General features: G+C 44.0%; 2 protein-coding genes and 1 pseudogene across 7 annotated transcripts in view; 1 reads left to right on the top strand and 2 right to left on the bottom strand.

Moving 5' to 3' along the window:
* HNRNPR (heterogeneous nuclear ribonucleoprotein R) overlaps positions 1-248 on the bottom strand; it is a 28,051-nt gene extending 27,803 nt beyond the window's left edge. For 2 of the 4 annotated variants that reach the window (XM_004678594.2, XM_012722659.1), the window contains exon 1: positions 141-236. The gene's annotated coding sequence lies outside the window, so the exon portion shown is untranslated. Of the gene's footprint in view, positions 1-140 lie in introns of all 4 variants that reach the window. The other 2 variants (XM_004678591.2, XM_012722658.1) reach the window with 2 other exon arrangements.
* Positions 249-9,773: 9,525 nt separating this feature from the next.
* Positions 9,774-18,835, bottom strand: ZNF436 (zinc finger protein 436). 3 transcript variants are annotated; one of them, XM_004678598.2, is made up of 4 exons: positions 18,761-18,835; positions 17,431-17,523; positions 16,525-16,651; positions 9,774-14,569 (listed from the first exon to the last, which is right to left on the bottom strand). In XM_004678598.2, exons 2-4 carry the CDS (start codon positions 17,461-17,463, stop codon positions 13,314-13,316), a joined length of 1,416 nt encoding a protein of 471 aa, XP_004678655.1. In that variant the 5' UTR covers positions 17,464-17,523; positions 18,761-18,835; the 3' UTR covers positions 9,774-13,313. The 3 variants fall into 3 exon arrangements, with proteins under 3 accessions (XP_004678655.1, XP_012577999.1, XP_012577998.1); XM_012722545.1 differs by lacking the exon at positions 17,431-17,523 and having other exon boundaries at positions 18,761-18,817; XM_012722544.1 differs by lacking the exon at positions 18,761-18,835 and having other exon boundaries at positions 16,525-16,769; positions 17,431-17,735.
* On the top strand, positions 18,589-19,212 carry LOC105853403 (annotated as a pseudogene).
* Positions 19,213-22,383: the final 3,171 nt, after the last annotated feature.

The following is a 22,383-nucleotide window of genomic DNA, read 5'->3' on the forward strand; positions in this document are numbered from 1 at the left end:
CCGCCCCCAGCCCATCCCCGCCCCCACCCGGGGGCCTCGGAGAGAAAACGAAACGGGCCGGGCGACGGGCCCCGGCCGGGCCGAGTCGGGTCGGATCGGGGCTCCCGGCCCCTCCCCCCACGGGCCGGCGCGAGACTCACCAGGGCAGAGCTGGGGCCGGCCGCCGGGCCCGTGAGAATCAGCGCGAGGCGCTTTGAAAACGACTAGAAATGGCGCGCGCGCCACCCCCTCCCCCCCTCATGGACAGGGACGCGATCCCGGCAGCACGCGGGGTTTCCCGGAACTGCTTCCAGGGACTCCGAGCTGCTGGGCAATCGCCGCGCGCGGCGGTCTGAGCGGCAGCTCAGGTAACCAATAGCAGCGAGAAGATGCGCACCACGCCGGAGGACTCGAGAGCCAATCGGTGAAGCCACCGGCTGAGCCAATGAGGGAACTCAGCGCCGCCGGCTGGGGCGCCTCCGGGGCGGGGGCAGAAACACAAAGGGGTCTGTGCTGAAGCCCCTGATAGAAGCGAGGCGGCGGGACGCGGGGCTCAGCGCGGCCGAGGCTCCTCCCTCCTCCGCCGCCCACGCCAGGCCGAAAATCTAGGCTGCGTGACGCGTGGCCGCCCCCGAAACCCCGCCCCCTACGGTCCGCGCCGGCCTCGCTCCCCGGTGACCCTCCCGCCCCCTTATCCGGCGCCGCAGCGCCCCTAATCCCCCGTCGCGCCGCCGCTGGCGTTCGCCGCAGACACGCCCACCGCCACGCGTTCGGGCCCCTCTCGGTTGTCTTTTGGGTTCTAGTTAGGATACGACTTAGGGACGGTCAGGCTGGTGGTTTGATTGTCCCTTGGAACAACGGACAACTGCCGCTCCGCCTCTCTGGCTCCGCTCCCCACTCGTTGGGGGTAGCCCAGATTTGAGGAAGGTCGCTAAAGTTAACACGGCTCAAGAGCAAGGTCACGTACAAAAGACTGCACAAGGGCCATTCCCTCGTGGGGTTTGGGACGAATTAATATCCATAAATTCGAAAGGGCAGATACACGCATCTATGAAGCCAAATGAGACATGCAAGGCAAAGGGCTAATTCTAATCCCCAAAGACTCCAATTTTTCCTAGCCCTAATTTGCGCCCGCCACCCCTACTAGCCTGTGCCCGGTACTGGTCGAGCCTGATCCCACAGCCCTACTAGACGGTGAGAGCTAGCCCTTCCCTAGCCTAACGGCCAACGTCCCTCGAGTGTGGACACGTAAAGCAGTGGTCTGCAGGATTTCAGATACACTCCAGGGCCATTTTAATTTCCACATCTGTCTACAGCAATTATTGAAAACCTACTATGTTCCCCAAGCCAAATTTCTCAGTTAATACAACCCTTGTATCGTAGGGCCTGAGCCTTACACAAATGCTGGGATCTTTACAAAAATACTTATGCAAAAGATTGCAAATTTAGGCACAAATGTTAGAAGGCCGTTGCAAAGGGTCTTGAAGCTTAAAGTTCATAGAAATCTGCCTCGAACTCGAGGGTTCTTATACCATTTGCGCTAGTAAAATGCACGGCTCTCTCTGGGTTTTTAAGTGCATAAAAACACACCATACTGAAAAATAACTATGTTGGAATTCAATTAGGAAATATACTTTAAAAACGAATTTGTGGGCTCGGCGCAACGGGTTAAAGCGCAGCATTGCAAGCGAGCCCGCAACCATTTCAGTGCAGTTCCGTCCCCAGCCCCGGAGGTGACCCACTTGGTATGACAGACCTCTCCAGACCGCACCCGCTGCTCCTCAGCAGTGTGTTTTACGTCAGTCTGCCTATTCTGCTCCCCACTCTGTTGCCGGTGAAGCCTCTCACCACCCCTGCACCACAGTTCTATATGCATAAATAAATAAATCTTAAAAAAACAAACAAAATTGTGATAATCTGTTTTTCTTAACACATTATCAACATCTTGAAAGTAAAATAACTCGAAATCTGTGATAACTGTGATATGAAATGTCTGTGATTTCTATTGGTGACAGAGTGAAAGATACTGTTAATTCTATCTTTCTGTCTTGGTTTGTTGCCTGCATTCACGATGGGGGGGGAGTGCAAAATATCAGTTGGACACTCATAAAAATAAAGATGTTAATTTTATCTACATTAAGTAGAAGAACCCTTGAATTTCCATTCAGAGACCTCAAAACAAGAACTGCAGGTCTGAAAACTGTAATTATAGCAATCTATCACACATTTTCTGAGATAATATTTCAAATATTCTGCCATATGGTCCTCACATATATACCCCACCTTTTCAGACCATATGTTGCTGTTGTTTTCTAGAGAATATGGTCATCTGAGCTTTGTGTTCTAAAATATAGTACCTGTGAGTGCATTCTGAAACTCAAACACATGTATTTATTTTGTGTCCTCCACAACAATCACTGTGTTAATGAGGGGTTGTAAAATAAATAAAACACAAAATTTGTCCTCTAAGAACTCACAAGGCAGGAGAAGTATACAAATAAACTTAATAAATTGCTAAGGAGAGCTCCAACTAATCTTTTGAAATTAGGAAAATCAGTGCAACCAGGCCATTCTACAACCCTTCACTGAACAGAACAAATGTGTTGTCTGAATTGTCAACAAATAATGCTTTTGCTTTTTTAAATAACTGCAAGATACTATAATATTCAGATTGAAGCTTTCACTTTTACTGCTAACAACCTGAAGTAACAGAATGTTTAAAGTTAGATTAATCTCCCTGTTTGTCCCTGTGGGAGGCCTAAGGAAATAGTCTGTTCCTCAGACTCCAAACAAGATTATATTAATAAAGATAAGACACCTCAGCCAGAGTTCAAAGGCACAGGCAGGGCCTCTCTGTGGCACAAGGAGTTAAGTCTGCAGCCACTGCAGCACTGGCTCCATCTAGATCCCCATCAAGGGAGCTGACCCACATGGTACAGCAGACCTCTCTGGTCTTGCCTGGCTACTCAGCATAGCAGTGTATTTCAGCAGATCTGCCTGTCTGCTCCCCACTGTCTCTGATGAGTCTTCTCACCCCTCCACACCTCTGGCCCATACCCCAGCTCTTGCATGCATGCATAAATAAAAATAAATCTTAAACAAAAAGGCACCGGCAGTGTTTGAAGGGAAAAAATGTAGAAAAGAAGAAAAATGAAAGTGGAGACCATACATAGAATTTTAGTTGACAACCAATCCTTTGGCCATTAAGTGCCAAGAGTCTGCTACTGAACTTTATTTGAAAATTTCACGTCTATTTTGGATCCTCCATTGTCAAATGGAGTAATTTATTTCCTTCATTAAACTTTAATATTTTTTATCATTGAAGACACTGCAAAAACTGTGGTACTCCAATCAAGATGGAGGAAAACTTAAGATTAGATTTCTTTTATAAAGTGCCATAAAGCTGATTTGGCAATAGCAGGTAATCAACTTACCCCAAAACCTTATTGCATGCTTTCTTTATTACCATTTATTTTTAGCATTTTCCTTTTGAAGATTACTCTTGAGCAAGTCTGTTGATTACCTTCTAATTCTCAAATTCACCAAAACCATTTTAATATGGAAAACGTATTTCCAGCTGGGTGGGACAATGTTTTAAATAATAATCCCTATCATTTATTGAGTCCCTACTGCATTTCGAGTGTTTTTCAAATGTTACTGCTGATCTTTACATGAAACCCTTAAAAGTAACAGTACTATTGCATTTTATTGAGGAAGCCAGTCACTGAGAGGTTTAAACATTTGCTCAAAGCCACACAGCTGAACCAAGATAGGTCGAGACTCCAAAGATACTTCACTAGGTTCTTTTCATCTCAAGTCTCAGTGTTGACAGATTCATTTTTAGAGTATGTATATTCTTACTTTTGCCAGTCAGAAAGTCAGCATAGTCAATCTGATGAATAAATTAGAAAAACTAGTTAGAATCCAAAGCAAATTAGGGTATAGTTCTCTTTATGTGATTTGCAAGTTGGTTTCAGAATGCAATTTGAATTTGTTCTGAAAAATGTCAATAGCTAAAAACACAGTGGCTCACAATCAGGTAGGTTTATTAGAAAAAAAATTCTCATAAAGAGTACACCTATAAGAACTTCATATAACTAGTTATTTGCTAAGCACTTATTTGCTAAGCACTTATGATGTTATTTACTGCTTGTGACAACATAAAAGCCAAGTACCAAAAGATATTATGTCCCTTTTTTCAGATAAAGAAACCAAGTCCCAAACCAGAGCTGAGACTTGAACTCTGGTGTAATGCCAAATTCTAATCTTAATCATATGCTTCACAGCCAGAAGGGATAAATCAAAATCAACAAAGTTAAGCACCCTTCCTTTTAAGCATTCATATTTCCATACTTGATGCTGGTAGGCTGATTTTGACACTATTTTTGTACTTAAAAAAATTTTTATGACTTCTGTGTTCTGGGGTTCTATTGAGGGGATTTGGAAAAACATGAAAAAGAGAGCAAAGTGAGTTCTCCTTTCTAATCTTCTATCCCCTCCCAATCAAACTCAAAAAAAGCAAAAGGCAACTTTCAAGTCTAATTAGTATTGTTAAATCCAATTTAAGACTAATGAACACTTGGTCTCATGGAAGAATTTAACACAACGTTCTTTCTTCTACTTGCTAACAGTGGGATTCCCTGGCAACTCACCAGGAGGACTTTAGTGCATCCACCCACTGACTGTGAACTCTACAGTCATTTAAAGAGACAAGCACAGGCAACAGCAGCTGCCACATAAGTTCCAGAAATCATATTCTAGGGATTCGACTGAACATAATATTTGGTCCACTGTGTACTTCCCCACAGGCAAGCCACAAATCTTTTATTGAAGTGTTAAGGTATGCTTTTAACCAAAATCCAGCAGAATTCTAAGGTGATTATTATTACCCATATTACATATACAAGTTTAAATATACTGTTCCACAAATCAATTTAACAGGGATTGTGAATCTTGCTTCCAAAATTAGTGCCATGCCAGGAATAATTATATAGCATTCCGTATATATTTATTTTGTGCAGGAAATTCAATAAAACTTGATTAAAATAGACTGTGCATACAATTAAATTTGCATTCCCTTTAAGTTTAAAATTCCATGAGAATAGTATTTTCTATTAATTTTATCATTAATGAAACAATTACATTTTATTACTTAGTTTTTCCATTTACAGAGTTTCAAATACAGTATTCTAGACATCTTAGCTGTTTGGCTATCTTGAAAAGTGTCATTTTCTTGGCCCTATGACCTCCTCTCCTGATTCTTCCCAGTACTATAATGCTTCCTTTTAGGTCCTCTCTGCCCATCATTACCTATGGCATCCCCAGGGTTCTATTCTTGAAACTATTCACTCCATCATGGCCACCATTCATTTGTGTGTTATTCACTACTACCATTCCATCTAGTTATTACCATTTTTAAAAATCTACAACACTGCTGTTGGTCCTGAGTTCTGGATATTTCGAACAGCCTGCTAGACATATGAATATGCTTGGATGTAACCCCTTCAAACTCAACAACTGGTCTCTCAGTATAGTTTCCATCTCCTCCCCTTGGCCCTCTCCTCCCCTGAGCATCAACCTGGTGGTTGTTTCTCCAGGAGGCCCACTGCTGCCTCAGCACCTACATTTATTTGATCTTCAGTAATCTGTTTAGTGCTTTCCCCTAGAAATCTGACAACTCATTCAGAACATGTTTACAGAGGCTTTAACTAGCAGTCTACAATAGCAGTTCCCCCAACTCCTTTCCTTTTCCTGCACTAAACTTGTAACCAGACAAGTCTTTATCATCCACCTTCCCCATCAGAATAAAAACATTTGACAAAGGCAGAGTTGGTCTTATTTAATCTTCTACCAAGCTGGTGATCAACAAAGTTTTGCTAAACAACTTAATTTTTTTTAAATATTTATTTATTTGTGCATACAGAACTGGGGTACAGGCCAGAGGTACAGGGGTGGTGAGAGGCTTCACCAGAGACAGAGTGGGGAGCAGAACAGGCAGATCTATGAAGTACACTGCTGAGGGGAGCAGCGGGCGGGTCAGGAGAGGTCTGCCTCACCATGTGGATCTCCTCTGGGGCAGGCGGGAATCAAACTCATGCGGAAGCGGCTTTAGATTCTCAGTGCTGTGCTTTAACCCGCTGCACCACCAGGGAGGGCCAAAAATGACTTAATTTTAAATCTTTATTCCCACCCTAGACTGCTCCTCCTTCTGAATTCTGGCTTCCTCATTGCATATTCATCTAGTCAATGAATCACTTACCTCAGAAACATACAGACTTCATAGGTTCTAACACCTGAGGAAATGTTTGACAGTATCCCAGGAATCAGGGCTGGAGTAAGATACACATGGAGGTCTGCCCCTTTTCCCTCTGTCCTGGACGCACTGTGCCCTTCTAGGAAGACACCACATCCATGTACGTGGTTATCCAACCATGCTCTGTTCACTCCCCCAAAACTAAGACCCAGGGGTTATTCAGATGCAGTGTGGTTTGTCCTCAAGGGAACAACCCTAGGGAAAAGGTTTGGAGGTGGAGCGTGGGGCAAAGAACTCCAAGGTTCCAGGTACTTGGCATTTGTGTTCTAGAAGGGGAGGGAGAGGCATGAGTTCTGGATGGTCATTTACCCTTGATCTCATGGGCAGAGCTGTGCAAGTAACTGAAGTGCAGTTCAAAGTCCTCTAAAGATCAGGGCTCAGGGAGAAGCCCCACCACCTTGGTCTAAAGGCAGTGTAACCTGCCACTTCAGAAGAGTGGATGTAACCAAACAAGAGTGAAATCCAGAAGTATGCTTCTTCCCTCCCTTGTCTAAAAACCAAAGATTTAAATTTTTTGATAGCTCAAGAGCTATCAATGTGGAAACTTAGAAAAGGAGCCCTTGGGTGAAAAATAAATCCTATCTAAAAATTGAATTTCATAAAAATTAAAAATTTTGATTTTATAAAAAGCATTATTTTGTGGGTCTCCCTGGTTGTGCAAGGAATTGTCTCAGCACTATGAAGCTACCAGTAGCCACTGCAGCAAGAGTTAAATCCCCGGCCAGGAAGCTGACCCACATGACCTCCTGTCTCACCCGCTGCTCCCCTCAACAGTATATTTCAGTCAATGTGTCTCTAACAAATCCTCTCACACATAAGCCCCATACCTCTGGCCTGTACCCAGATCTTGGATGCATAAATAAATAAATCTTTGAAAAAGACATTCTGAGGATGAGTAGACAAGGCAAAAACTGGGAGAAATATTTGCAAGCGCTCTATCTGATCAAGGACTTGGATCCAAAATATATAAAGAATTCTAAAGACTCAAAAACAAGCATTCTGAAACTTTCATTGGAATCTCAGAATATTAATGACCATTGGTTTATAAGCTTGACTTGGAAAATTCAGAGATTTATCAAATGACAAAAACCTAAAGAAGGGACCTTAGAATCTTGGCCAGTTTCACTGTATTGAGACTACCTTCCAGCATCTCTAAAGTTGCCATAGTAAGAGTCTGTAACCCAAAGAACCCTCCAACGATGACAGTGATTCATCAAGCTCAGGAGTGGTTGGGGGAACACATCTTTACCCCAGATATATCTGGGAGAGAGGGTGGTGAAAGAGTTGGATCATGTCACCTCTGAAGCCTTCTTCCTATTTAATATGGTTCTACCATGTACAAAATGTCAGACTGTCTGCAGTACTTTCATGTATAGCTTGTGTGGTGAAGTTGTTAGCTGTGCTGAAGGGAAAGAAGTATATGCATTTTCTCTACTCACCTAAGAAATATTTGCTGTCAATGTTGGCGAGGATGTGGAGAAAAAGAAACTCTCCTGCACTGCTGGTGGGGACGCAAACTAGTACAACCATATGAAAAACTGTCTGGAGGTTCCTCAAACTGCTAAACATGGAGCTTCCCTACAACCCAGCAATCCCACTCCTAGGTATCTAACCAAAAGACACAAAAACACTGATTCAAAAAGATACCTGCACCCCCATCTTTATTGCTGCCTTATTCACAATCAGAAAGACATGAAACAGCCCAAATGCTCAAAAGTGGATGACTGGATTAAAAAGATGTGGTACATATATACAATGGAATATTACTCAGCAACCAACCAACCAACCAACCAAACACATGTCCTTTGCAGCAACATGGATGGAGCTGGAAAAGATCATGCTTAGTGAAATAAGCCAGAAAGAAAAGGAAAAATACCAGATGGTTTCTCTCATAGCAGGAATATAACAGAACAGGCAAGAAAATGATAATGATGAACAGCTATATACCAGAGACATTTTGTGGGGGTGGAGCGGGGAATGGGATCAAAAACAATGGGGGGAGGGAAATGCACTAGACTATGGTGAGAGCACATGGGTGATTTGGTGATGGGAAACCCAAGGGGATTGCAATTAAGATGGGAAAATGCACAAAAATATGTAAAAATAAATTATTATATATAAAATTATATATTTGCTGTCTTCTTAAGTCAAACATTTGCTAGGGGCTGAGGATATACAGTCATGAACAAGACACAGGACTTACTCAAGGATAGCAAAGTCTAATGGAGGATATGAACACAAAATAGGTTATTACGAAACTGGGATGAAGTCTTTTTGATTTGGACAAACCCAGGGAACAATGAAAACACATACCTAATCGTCTTGTGGGACCAGAAAAGGGTCCCTAGAACAAGTCAGGCAAGAGAGCTGATAGTTGGCTAGAAGATTGGAGAGAAAGAGATACATCGGGAATGTTGCCAAGTTGCAAGGAAAATGCAGAGAACCCAAGCAGAAGGTAACAGAGGACAGATCATGAATGACCGCCTCATAAATTACACTGAAAAAATTTCACTAATGCTGGCAAGGGGAAGCACAAAAAGTTTTATAGAGTAGCATGAAGGGATTTGTCATTCAGAAAGGTCATTCTCACTGCAGAATGGTAAGGACAAAATAGTGTTGAATACGGAAGAAACTCATTAGGAAGTTGTTTCAATAATCTAGACAATGGCCTAGTAATGGTCCATCATCTCATTTAAACTTTGCAACACTATGAGGGCGTATAACCGACCCATTTTTCTAATGGGAAATCCAAGGAAGAGAAAGCTAAGTGACCTGCATAAATAATTTTTTTTTTAATCTTGAGAAAGATTTAGAGGGTTGTATGGTCATGACTGGATGACTCTTTGCTAATACTTATTACTGATTTGGGGGTGGTGGCTAAAGGAGCAGGAATTACCAAGTTTGTAAGTTTCTAACTTGGCTAACTAGGCAATGATTAAGTTAGTAAATATAAAAGCAGGTGGCAGTTGGTGGAAGAAAGTGGTGAGTTCAGTTTGAAGTCTGGCTTGCAGGTGCCTAAATAGCTTCTGAGTGAAGAGGTCCACAGGGAGCTGCAGGGGTTGGTTGTGTGAAACACAAGTGAGATTTGATGTCATTAGTCTCAATTTCTCTTTCTCTCAGAAGGAAAAACAAAGCCATCTTTGGAGAAGCTGAAATGATACAAACTGACCATGAGCATTTAGGAAAACAGAATATTAACCATACCATTTTAGGTCATCTTACGGTAAGATTCTTCTATTAATTTTACCTCTAAATTGCTTTTTACTAGCAACCGTTTTTTTGTAATTAAAAAAATAGATTTATTTATGCAGACAAGAACTGGGGTGTGGGCCAGAGGTATGGGGGCAGGGAGAGTATTTGCCAGAGACAGTGTGGGGTCTAGAACAGCCAGATCTACTGAAATACACTGTTGAAGGGAGCAGTGGGCATGACAGGAGAGGTCTGCTGTGAATGAGGTTTGGCTCAGGGATTGAACTCACACCACAGTGACTGGCAATAGCTTGATAGTGCTGAGATCAAGCCCCTGCCCCACCAGGGAGGCCCCACACTGTGGGTCAGCAGGGACCAAGTCTGCTACTTCACTGCAAGGGTGGGTGTCTAACCAATACTTCAGTCTATTACTCTGAGGGTATAGGCACTCCTTTTCAAGAAACACTAACTTTTGAAACACTTATTAAATGGAGTCATTTAACAAGTTACCATTTCTGTACATTCAGTGGGATCCTAATGGCACCCCTAAGCTGCTAGCCTCTTAACAGTTCACACCATTCCATAACAATGATAGTGAGTTTTAATACGTCAAATACCCTTTGAGGGGAGGCTCTTAGCTACCTTTCTCCAGATGAACTGACATCTTCCTTTAACTTTCCTTGAAGAGATAGGAAATGCGGAACACGTAGAGAGAGCTTTGACAAGTGTTTTGATAAGCCCTTTTTCTTTCCATATCTTGGCTAAAAGGGTTCTCACATTTTTCTTTTATGTTATTTTTTTTTTTCTTAGTTTAAAGCACTACCACTCCCTACCTCTGCCTAGACTGGCCCTCCTTAAAAAAAAAGATTCATCAGAGAATATTACTTGTACGTAATTTGAGAATTGTGGCCCCACCCTAGTAAGACATAACCACTTCCTCAGGCAGACTGTGTAGCTATGCCATGAATAGAGAACCTCTGACATTTCTAGGGGTCCGTCTGTTCTGGGGTCCATACTAATTCAGTAGAAACTGTTTTAATATTCTTAACAGATACACCAAAATATCTCCTTAAATAAACAGTCTCCTCTCATTTTCCCTTTTGGACTTTTTTTCTCTAAAGCTAATGAGTCATCCATACCAAGTAGTTCCATGTCTTTCACACAAGCAAACAAACTAACTTAGAAAACTTCATAGAAAACCGTACAACTGTTCGCATCTTCACAAAGCATGACAATAACCATAGAGATCACTAATGTGTGAAGACACTGTACACCCAAATCTCTACAAGAATATCTGGACAAATATATCAGTGTAAAGATAACTATGCCCAATACAAAGCCATTTTATGTACTGGTGCTGGATTACTAAAACAATTCTCAGTTTTCTGATTTTAAAAATTATACTTTTAATTGTAGAATAGTTAGAATACAGATTAGACAGACACTAGGAAAACTGGCCAATATCATAAGGAAAACTGGTACTTACTTGTTCACTCACTCTCCACAACCATAGAAAACAGGCACAGTGTTAGGGTATGTGCAGAAGCAGCCAGACTTGGGAGCAGAAGGCATGCAGAAAGCATTAGCAAAAAAGAGTCCAATGTACAATTTTCTACACAAAGTTCAATACAGCAAATGGGCAGCAACTGGCAGAAAGAGAGGCCATAGAGCGGTCTAGCCCCTGCCCTTTTCACTTCCCAGCTGGAGTGTACATGTATGGAGGAGGACTGGTGGATTTAGAAGTCAGAGTCAGCAGCAGAAATGGATGGGGTGGGGCAGCAGTGTAGGGAAAGAAAGACATCAGCGTACAATTAGGTCATAGAGATGCTGTCTTCTATGGTCACTCCAAGGCTGATGCCTCAAGTGACACAAAAACAGCACTTTGATATTCACTAGAACCATCAGCAACACTGATGTGGGAAAATACATGATTGAATTTAGTCTTCAAGAACATGTAAGTCATTCAATAATTAAAATATGATTACCTAGTTTGATGGATTTTATATAGAACTAAAAACATGCTCCCTGCCCGAGTTTGTATTTAAGTAGGAGTGACAACATAAAGAAACCTCGTTGGTGCAGTGGGTTTTCTTTGTTACTTTTAAGATTACGTCATTTGCAAGGGATGAGGTTCCACACATTGGTGGGTCATGTTAACTCTTTGTAATACACTACTCAAGGGAGATCACTAGTTCCTTTAGTACCAAGTTCCAAAGAGCTACAGCAAAAGTGTTTTTTAAATGTTACAACATTCACAATAAAGCACAGTAGAAATAACTTGAGGCACTCTTAAAAATATATATATGTGTATATATATATTCCTATTCCAGTCCCATCTTCTGGGTATCCATGCCCCACGCCTCCCAAATGCTTAGAAAAATATCAACATTTGAACACTTGGGATATTTCTCAATTCCTATCTAGACTGAGATAAAGAAAACTGACACTACTGGGCTTAAACTGGTTGACTCTTATTTTAGCCACTTGTATCTGTAGGCTGGGAGGATGGAAATACATTCCTATCTAGATTTAGTAATTTCTTGTAACTAGGCCAAAGAGAAGATAATTCAGCTGGAAAACAGGACAATCAACCTATTTGTCCAGTCACTATCTCCCACAATTGATTGATACACATAAAGAAGTGTTTAGTTCTGTACAAAGACAGAGCTTACAGAAGAGTGCAAACTGGAGCACTAGTGTTTAAATTTTTTACATTTAAAGAATGAAAAAAAGGACATTTCTCCCACTGGAGTCTGTAGTTCGGACACATGATCAACATCACCCAAGAACATGCTAACTCTGTGTGAATTCAGTTTCTTCTATTGGAAAAACCATAGGAATACACATTTTACTGTACATACACATGCTCTTATGCAAGCTAAGATAAACACTGGGATGTGGCCCTTATCAAATCCTACAGTTAGTAGTATAGGGAGAACTGATCTAAAAGGGTAGAGCTGAAAGAAAACAGAAATTTGTATTTCTTGAGAAGGAACTCTGTGCTTCCTTCCCAAAGTGGTCAATTCCACTTACTCCTTACACTCCATCTCTTATGGTCCTACCTTTGAAGATATTTTCCCTATAGTGATTGCCAAAGAAAATCAATAAATTCTGATGAATGGCAAAACTACAGTGGGTATCTCTTGCTAGTCACCACTGTCAAAGAGTCCTTGGTCCCCAAACCTGTGTCTCATTTTTCCTTTCAATCTGTATCTTCAGATAACTTTCACAAAGATGCAAGCTTTAAAAAATTAAATTAGAAACAATAAGAAGAAAAGTTATGATCATTGCCTTCATTGCGTAGTCTCTGCTCTTAGGAAGATGGCAGGATAAAAATGCATGAGCAACTCAAGACAAAGCCCTTTGAAGGGGAAGATGTGTGTGCCCAGCTATGGTGACAATTCAGGCAAAGTCTCTGGTTGTCTTTTTCCAAAGCAGCTGTTAACACCCTATTACAGTCTAACATTTTCCCTAGCATAGTTGTTTGGGCCAAGGATGGGAGAAAACAACTTCTAAAGATTTATTCCATTTCCAGGCCTGAGCATTTACCAGCATTTATCCCTTGGTCTTCAGATTTCCAGTTACTAATGGGACTGATTCTGATAAAGTAGTTAATTAGTATTGAGTGAATAAAAATCACTACTGTGGAGATGGGGATAACATTCCCAAAGCTGTGGGTTAGAATTTCAAATGGCTAGTCTTTGATGTTTTAAAGTGTGGCCCACAACAAGGAAATGCAGTACAGTAAAAGCAGCTCAGTCTTGAAAGAGCTCTTTGATAGCAAAGAAAATGGTACCTTAAATGAAACATTTTTCAGTCATCATTATAGGACTTAGTCGGTATGAACTCTCTTGTGTTTAATAAGAGCTGAGCTCCGGCTGAAACTCTTCTGGCATTCAGTACATTCGTAAGGTTTCTCTCCTGTATGAACTCTTTGATGTGTGATGAGGTTGGAGCTCTGGGTGAAACCTTTCCCACACTGCACACACTCATAGGGCTTCTCACCAGTGTGGGTTCTCTGGTGCTTAATTAGATCTGACCTTTCACCAAAGCTTCGCCAACACTCATTGCACTCATAGGGCTTCTCTCCAGTGTGAATTTTCTGGTGCGTGATGAGATGAGAACTCCGACTGAAGCTTTTCCCGCATGCATTACATTCATAAGGCTTTTCCCCAGTGTGGGTTCTCTGATGCTGAACCAAGTGTGAGATGCGGCTGAAATTCTCCCCACATTCATTACAATGGTAAGGTTTTTCTCCTGTGTGGGCTCTGCGATGGCGCACAAGATCAGAGTTCTGGCTGAAATTCTTCCCACACTCATCACACTTGTAGGGCCTCTCCCCAGTATGGACTCGATAGTGTTTGATGAGGTCAGACCTCTCACTGAAGCCTCGCCCACATTCGTTACACTCATAAGGTTTCTCACCTGTGTGGGTCCTCTGGTGCTGAGCTAGATGAGAGCTCCGGCTGAAGCTTTTCCCACACTCCTCACATTCATATGGTTTTTCCCCACTGTGGGTCCTTTGGTGCTGAATTAGATGAGAGAGCCGGCAGAAACTTTTCCCACACTCATTACATTTGTGAGGCTTTTCTCCAGTGTGGATTGTCTGGTGCTGAATGAGGTGGGAGCTTCTTCCAAAACTTTTCCCACACTCATTACAGTCATAGGGTCTCTCCCCAGTGTGTGTTCTTTGATGCTGAATAAGGTGTGAGCTCCGACTAAAGCCCTTTCCACATTCATAACACTTATAGGGTCTGTCTCCAGTGTGGGTTTTCTGATGTCGATTAAGGTCTGAGATCTGACTGAAGGCTTTTCCACAGTGAGAACATATATGATATTGGATACCTGTGTGGACTTCTTTGTGGACAAGCAGATCAGTGACTTGTTGCAGAGGATAGCTTACCCACTCTTCTGCTGTTAAATCTCCCCACTGTCTTTCTGATCTATCCCTGCCTTCAAAGGTGTCTTCACTTTCAGGATTTTCCTCTCTAGTACTCCCAGCAGGTCTTTCGGATGCAGTCCCAAATTCTACATCTTCACTAATCTCTTGCTTTGGATTCACCTCATTCTCACTCCTGATTTCAAAATCTGTAATAAAAAGGTAAATAATGACAATAATACTTTAAACAACACACGAAATTACCTACTACATGACATGAGCTTTGCTCAGTTCTTTATGTGAATTACCTTAACCACCTGAGTTAGGCATTAAGGTGATTTTCATTTTATGAATGAGAAATCCAAGACCCAGGGAAGTGGAGTAGTTTGTAAAAAGTCACACAGCAATAAATGATGAGGCAGGGATTCAAATCCATATCTGCATGGTAAGAGTTCATGCTCTGTAACACTACAGTTAGTGGTTCTTTAGGAATATTGTATATATTCCTGGTGTTTCAAGAAAACAACCAGAAACAAAATATAAGAGCTTTTTAAATTTGAACCTCAAAAAAACAAATGTCTAGATATTGTGTGTGAATATGTATACATGTATGTTTTTTAACTCATTAAGCCTTTGTCTTTATCATATGATATTTACTAAGAACCTACTAAATCAGCATGGAAATTAAAAAATTAATTTTTTATCCACCTGTATCAAAAGTTGGCTGTCAGGAAAAATGACTGCCAAATGTTACTTGCTACCGTCCAGTGGCATTTTAATGAAAATAGGAGTGAAAATGTTTGACTCAAGAGTATTCTTGGCATAGACCAACTATAGTCTCCAAATGAAAATCAGAATAATACAATCACAGTCTACAAGAAAATTTTCAACAGACATGGCTTTTCCAAGTTTCTCAGTACACTCTTCAGAAAGATGTTATTAAGTATACTGGAAGCAAAGCTAAATTAGTCTGGTAAACAGTACATACAACATGCTCTTATTAAAGCTCCCCGATACCTGACAACACATTTAAACTTTTAAAGTTTGGAAGCTTTGTAAACGTTATTTAAGGCACTCTCTTAATGATAATAATAGCCACTACTATTATATATAATATGTAACTATTAGTGTTGCTATTATATTAGTGTTTCCATACTTCCATCCTTCTAACAATTGTTCATTGGGCTAGACCACAGAAATATAAGTTTATATATTTTAAAGATTCTTCTATCTTGTTTTTGTTCTTGCTCTGAATGAATTATCTTTGTTACAGACTGCAGATGTGGATAGATAACTTCATTTCTAGTTATTTTTCTAAAAGAAGGATCCAAGAAACTTAGGAAGTCAGGGAGAGCACAAGTTAAAGACAAAATCCTCAGTCACCTTTTGTTCTGGAAAAAGCTCTAAGGATAAAGTTTTTTTTTGTTTTTTTTTTTAAGGGGGGCTAGTCCTAATGAGTTAACAGATGATCTAGTAAACCACACATGGTTGCTAATTTCTGTCAAGTCTTAACAGGTGACAAAAATGAGTCAAAAGACTGTTTAGCCTATGAATGTACTGTTTATACTGTTTATACTCAGACCAAAGAATAAGAGAGAAGATGGGTCTGAGGACCATCACATAAACAAAAAGAAAATTTGTGATCTCATTTACTTCATGATTCTCCTGAACAATACTTGACACACTCAAAATCTATCATCAACTCTGAAACATCTTTCTACAAGAACATGCTCCAGAGAAACAAAAGACCTGAGGCAAAGCCAGGGCTCCCAAGCCAAAACAAACACAGAAAGGTGGCTTGTGCCCTCCCATGCACCTGGGTCAGAGCCCCTCATCTTCTAGTAAAAGCCCTATTTACAAGGGCATTTATATCCTGGCAAGCAGCATTATGTCAGACCTGTTTGGTCAGTAATCTGTACAAACAGGCAAGAGAATGGCAAATGACTCAAGGCACAAGAAATCTGAATGCTTCTAAAATGTGCAGAGACGTTCTTTCTTTTTAAACAACATGACCTTGATGTTCCCACATTCAGACTTGCTTGAGGACTTAACTCAAGCCAATATCTACTTAAGTGCTTTCAAAATCAAACAACTAGCTCCAGTTGAAACTCACTTCTGACAGTATCAAAATCGTGGGCTGAAGAAAGGTAGAACTCTTACTTACCTAATGAGACAACATTTCCATAATTCTCCTGCATAACATCCCTGTAAAGGTCCCTTTGTGTAGGGTCCAGAGGTCTCCATTCTTCCCGAGTGAGGTACATTGCCATATCTTCAAATGTCACAGGTGCCTGAAATCACACAATGCCTCCTTATTACTTGTATCTAGGAGGTTGGTACCAACTTTTCTTCTTGAAAATGAGAGACATGTCTAGAAACGTTGAGGAGGTAAAAGGTATCAAGTCTGATCTGTAGAGTCCAAAGAAAAAAATAAACAAGCAAAAAAGAGATGTAAAAGAAGGAAGCAATTTATGAGCTGACCGCTCTGGTCTCTGCCCCACCACAGGACCCGTGCGTGCCCTTTAGACCCTCTTTCCTCAAAACACAGCTAGCACATACATACTCTAATTCACAATGGTTCTCTTTTCCTGTAGTATCTTTCTAAGATTATTGAAATCCTACTGTTCTTTAAGACTTTGTTTCCGTACCAACTGTCATTCCGACCCCACCCCCATCTCTGCTTCACACCCGCCCTCTAGACCCCATAGACACAAATAACCACTCCCACTTCTTGATTCCCACACCAAGGCACTTTGTCCCTAAGGCAAACAGAGCTCTTATCACGTGTATCACTCTTAACCGGATGCATCTGTCTCCTTACAGATTGTGAGCAGGCGGGGACGGCCCGTCTCATCCATCTTTTGTCTCCCCAATACTTAAAGGCATACAGTAGGTGTTCAATAACTGCTGGCCCGCGGCTACCCTAGCCTGGTACTGGATGCCGGGAGGCAACATACCGACCCGAGCAAATTACCACTCCCAGGGAATTTCTCAGAGATTTGCAGAGCAGAAAGACGGCTGGACGAGATGGGTAAGCAGAGGCAGGGGGCGAGAAGCACCCCCGGCTTACCTGGGACCCAGCCATGAGCAGGGTGGCTGCCATCTCGGGCTCAAGGATTCGCCTCCCAGGAGAGAAAGCAGGAAAAGCAGCTAACAGACAGCGCTAAGGGAGGCGAAAAGCAGGGCGTGAGGCACAGAAAACAGGCCCTGCCCACTCCCCAGGGCTGGAGTTCTGGCCGCCAGGCGGGTGGGGAGGGCCCTGGACCCGGGCCGGGTCGCACTCCTCCTGGACCCTGCAGCGCGACCCGCCCTCCGCGTCTCCGCCACCACGGGGTGGAGGCAAAGCCGGGATTGACTGGGGCAGCACCCAGGCTCGCTCCCCTCCCGGACCCCGGCTGTGGCAGCGCCGTCTCCGGGAGGAGGCGCCCAGCCCAGCCCACAGAACGCCCCCGCTCTCCAGCGCCCGGCCGGGCCCTTTCCGGCAGCTGCTCCAGCCAATCGCTCGAGGAGGGCGCGAACGCCCCGCCAATCACTCGCCGCGCACGGCCGGCCCCCCCGGCGCGGCCGGCCCCTCCAGCACGCCTGCGCGCGCTCGGCAGCCCTGCCGGGAGTTGCAGTTCCAGCCCCGCGTACAAAGGCCAGTCAGAGGCCAACAGCCAAGGAGGGAAAAGAACAAAAGGGTGGAAGGAAAGTGCGGCCTCCTGGCCAGGGGCGGTATCCTCCGCTTTCTTCTCCTGGAGACCGCGGCGCGCTAAAGTCAGGGAGGTTACTCTGCTGCGCCTCACGACCCTGGAAGCTTATCTTGGGCCCGGGCTTAATTGCGACGCCGAACCTAATGTAGACGCTGGCCCGTGTTGGGTTCCGTTGGGGTTAGCCCTCATTGGACAACCTGGACGGAGCGGGGCAGCACACGCCCACTCCCCCGGGGAGCCTCTACAGACGCGCTGGAACTTTGAGCTCCGCCCATGGACTACATCTCCCAGCAGCTCTTGCGGCACTTGCTCAGTGCTACGCGGACTACAACTCCCAGGAGGCCTGGCGCCGCGTGTCGGCTCTGGAGTGCGGGTCGGGTCCGCGCCAGCCAGTGTCGCGGCTCCATCGCTGTTAACCCTGTAGGGGCGACCCGCTGCGTCCTTCTCAAGAGGGCGCCCCTTGAAAGGCGGGCTCCGTATCGCCCACTGGAAGGGGAGCGAAAACCCTGAATATAATCAGAAGCGAGGCCCCAGAACGGTCTTTATCACCCGAGGGCTTGACCGCCAAAAGCATTCCCGGAGGCCTCCTGCACCTTCGGGAATGGGGTCACGGGGAGCCTGCGCCGAGCGGGTCCTCGAGATGGCTGCAGTCCCTGACCGGCTGAAAGCAGGAAGCCAAAAACCCGAGCTGGGGACGAACAGGCTTACCTCCTGATGTGCAAAAGATCCAATAGATCCGAGAGGCCTCAAACAGATTCAAAACTGCAGGCGGAGTTCTCTGAGACTTCCAGCGTTCGTAGAGATTCGGGAGATCACTGGTAGATCCCGGATAGCTCAGACCCGCAGGTAGAATTGCAGGCAAACGCCCGAGTTCGTGGGCGGATCCCAAGGACTCACGGATTCCGTAGACCTCAGACTCGGGCAGCTCAGAGAAACCACAGGCGCATAAGCAGATCCCTGCGACCACAGCAGTTAGCCAAAGAGCAACAGCAGCAGCTACGCTGCGTTCAGCCGGAGCCCTGAACGAAGGACTTGCCGCCTTCCCTTGTCCCAGCCCGGATGAGAAAACTAGACAATGGACTCCAGGCAGTGGGGAAAGCAGGCATTCTGCGTGGGGAAGAGCTCCGAGCTCGCTGTAGTCTTGGAGAGGGAAGTGATGGAAAAAGAATATAGCAGCTTATTAGGGACTCCCACCCTCTTCAAGTTATAAATATCCCCAGAACCTTGGCTACGTGCCCAGAAGCCTGTTGTCTCTTAACTGTACAGGAGACTACTCTGCTAGGCTGGGAAAGGGACTTTTCTTTTGTTTTGCAGATACATCCACCCACTGAGTGACTTGGATTTTTTTTTTTAACATGACTCCAGGCTCTGCTTTTATTAGTGAGTGTCCTGTTCTCAGTGCCCAATTATTTATGGCTAAATTACTCAAGTGTCTAAAAAGAACTAGGACCTTACCCAGCCATGAAGGTCTTCTACTCCCACTCCTCACCCCCCACTTTGAGGCTGGGAATACTTAAGACACCACAGAAATGTACCACCCTACTCCATCTAGAACTGATAGGGGTGTCACAAAAAAAACAAAAACAAAAACAAAAACAAAAACAAAAACAAAACCCAGAACCTGAATGGGTCCTGTGGAAAGTGTCCTTAATGGGAAGAATGTGTGGGGATCAAGGTCAGACAGTCCTGGGTTGGAATCAGGATTGTGTACCTTTGGAAAGACAGTTAATCTCTCCGGGCGCATTTGTCTTTCTGTAAAATAGTAACTCATACTTGAGATGGTGGTGAGTACTATGTGAAATGAGTTAAAATACTCCACAGTTATCTGGTAACTGTTGTTGCTATTACTATTATTATTACTGCTTTTGGTAGTAGGTGAGGGGGACTTCCAGAAAAGCCAGATCTTTTCACAGGCTCAGAAAATTTGGGAAGTCAGGGTGACCCAACAGCTGTGAAGATCTGCTAGTGACCTTATCCTCACATAGTGTTTTTGCTGGAAATCCAGAGGGAATTGCAGTCGGGCCAACTGGGTGGGTTTAAGCAAATGGTACGTTGAGCCAGCAGAGCAGAAGTATTTGGGACTGTCAGCAAAGCAGCAAGTTGAGGCCTCACCCTTAGAGAAACCTCTGGGGTGAAGAGGAGGGGCATCGGTTCAGACTTGCAGGTTTCTAATTAGGCCTAAGGTGAGACTAGCGCCTGGAGCCCGCAGCCCAGCAGGGCTCCCCCTTCGCCTCCTTTCTGACAGATTGCTTTGTAAACTTTCTTTAGGCCTTTTCTCCCCCAAGCTCCAGTACTTTAAGCCTCTTTTGTCCTCTCCCGGTGTCTTTTATTCTTCAGGCCTGCCTGGGGCAGGACAACTCTCCCAGCCCAGCTTGGCTGCTTGCCTCCTTCTGTGAGTATGTGCTTTTCTTTTTCTTCACCTGGGATCCTCCAGAGAGTGGAGGAGAGGCTGAGAGGGGATGGGAAGCATGACTGCCGTTGGCACTGCTTGGAGGCTGGGGAGGGCGAGGGACGGGGAAGAGAGGGAGGAAAGACAGTGGGTGAGGGGCTTCCTGCTGCAGCCTTCAGCTGGACTCTCTCGGGTTGGGGTCACTGGAGGAGGAGGCAGCTTCCTGCCTCATTGTTCAGGACTTCATTGTTTCTGGGGAATACTTACTTATGTGGGTTTTCAATAACCAACGTGGAGAGCTTTGTTGCCACCATAGAGCATACAACCTACTGTGTGCAGAAGCTGCAGCACAGCCTATTGCTGGGGTAAGGGACCAGGGGAACCTGGCATTATCTCCAAATGGGATTATAAATTAAATCAAATACACTGCCCAATTGGATCAAAGATCCTTCTTGTATTATCTTTAAGACTCTTATTATCTTTATTTATTATATTATATATTATATTATATTTATTATCTTATTATCTTTAAGACCACTGTGTCTGTGGAGCACTAGAAATTATTATATTTAATAAATAACAGTCCTATGGTTGTCTTGTGAGCAGCATTTGTGCTTGTTTGTTTACATGAGAAACAGTACTTTGTTAAAGATTTTAAAATATCCCTCAATATTTGTGATCTTGTTTTGTCATCTCTTCATTTTCAAATATACCAGGAACATCAAAGAGGCCCGGACTTCTCTTGACCCCTGCAGGGCCAGAGCTGGAGCCTCAGGCAGTTGTTGGGGACATGGGGGATACACTCTTGCAGGCCCTCACTGCAGGCTGAGGAGATGGTGGGCACTGGGAGGGTAAACGCAGGCCGGGGCCACAAGGGAGGCTTCTCAGAGGAGGTGACAACTGAGGTGACTTGCAAAGGCTGTAGGAGTTTTAGGAGTGGAGAAAGGGGGAAGGGAAGGCATTCCAGCCTGCAAGAACAGCATGTGCGAGGTCACGTAGGCGAGAAAGGACAAAGCTGTTCCAGAATGACTAGATCGCGGCTGAAGGGAAGAGTATGGGGGTGGAGTGATGGGGAGGAAACAGAGCAGGGGCAGTCTCTTACACTGCCCTGCTTGTCAGCCATTTGCTTGCCTTTGGCTGTGGACCAGCAAAGCTGGTGATGAGGTGCAGATGGGGGGGTGGAGGACAGATAAGCGGGGCTGGCCTGGGGTGAGGAGAGGAGACTGACTGCAGAGGAGGGGGTAATGGAGAGGATTAGGGAACTCCCTAAAACCTCATAGTTTCGGATGGTTTTCTCCTGAGAATCAACATTTTCCCCAAAATGCAAACAATTGCATTAAAAATATGTGACATCTTTTTTATCCCTCTCTGCAGCTTGGCTCCCACCTCCTACTCTCTTCATCTCTCGTAACTTCAGTTCGGTTGTCAAGGTGCACTAGTTTATTTTTGTGTTGTGTGTTTCATTTATCTAGTTTGTTTTCTTATATTGTTTTAATATATTTTAGGTGAAATTAGCCACTAGTTGTCTTTTTCTTTTTTAAAAAAACGTTTATTAGGGCTTTCTCTGGTGGCGCAACCTGTTAAAGCACCATACTTGTGAAGCTCTCTGAAGCCACTACCACATGAGTTTGATCCCTGGCCAGGGAGCTGACCTACATGGCGCGGCAGACCTCTCCTGGCCCGCCCGCTGCTCCCCTCAGCAGTGTACTTTGTCAATCTGTCTGTTCTGCTCCCCACTCTGTCTTCTGGTGAATCCTCTTACCCACACCTCTGGCCTGTACCCCAGTTTTGTAAGCATAAACAAATCTTTTTTTAAAAGGTTTGTTTATTTATGCAGAACTGGGGTACAGTCCAGAGGTGCAGGGATAGTAAGAGAATTCACCAGAGACAGAGTGGGGAGTAGAACAGACAGACTGGCTGAAATACACTGAGGGGAGCAGCA

This window comes from Condylura cristata, unplaced genomic scaffold, assembly GCF_000260355.1.
Source record: "Condylura cristata isolate star-nosed mole 26May11 unplaced genomic scaffold, ConCri1.0 scaffold00008, whole genome shotgun sequence".
NCBI lineage: Eukaryota > Metazoa > Chordata > Mammalia > Eulipotyphla > Talpidae > Condylura > Condylura cristata.

Coding starts and splice junctions, on each gene's coding strand:
- ZNF436 (XM_004678598.2), bottom strand. CDS start 17,463: ATGGCAGCCACCCTGCTCATGGCTGGGTCCCAG. Junction 16,652..17,430: donor TGCTCATGGCTGGGTCCCAG/GTAAGCCGGGGG, acceptor GTGTGATTTCAG/GCACCTGTGACATTTGAAGA. Junction 14,570..16,524: donor TGGAAATGTTGTCTCATTAG/GTAAGTAAGAGT, acceptor TTTTTATTACAG/ATTTTGAAATCAGGAGTGAG.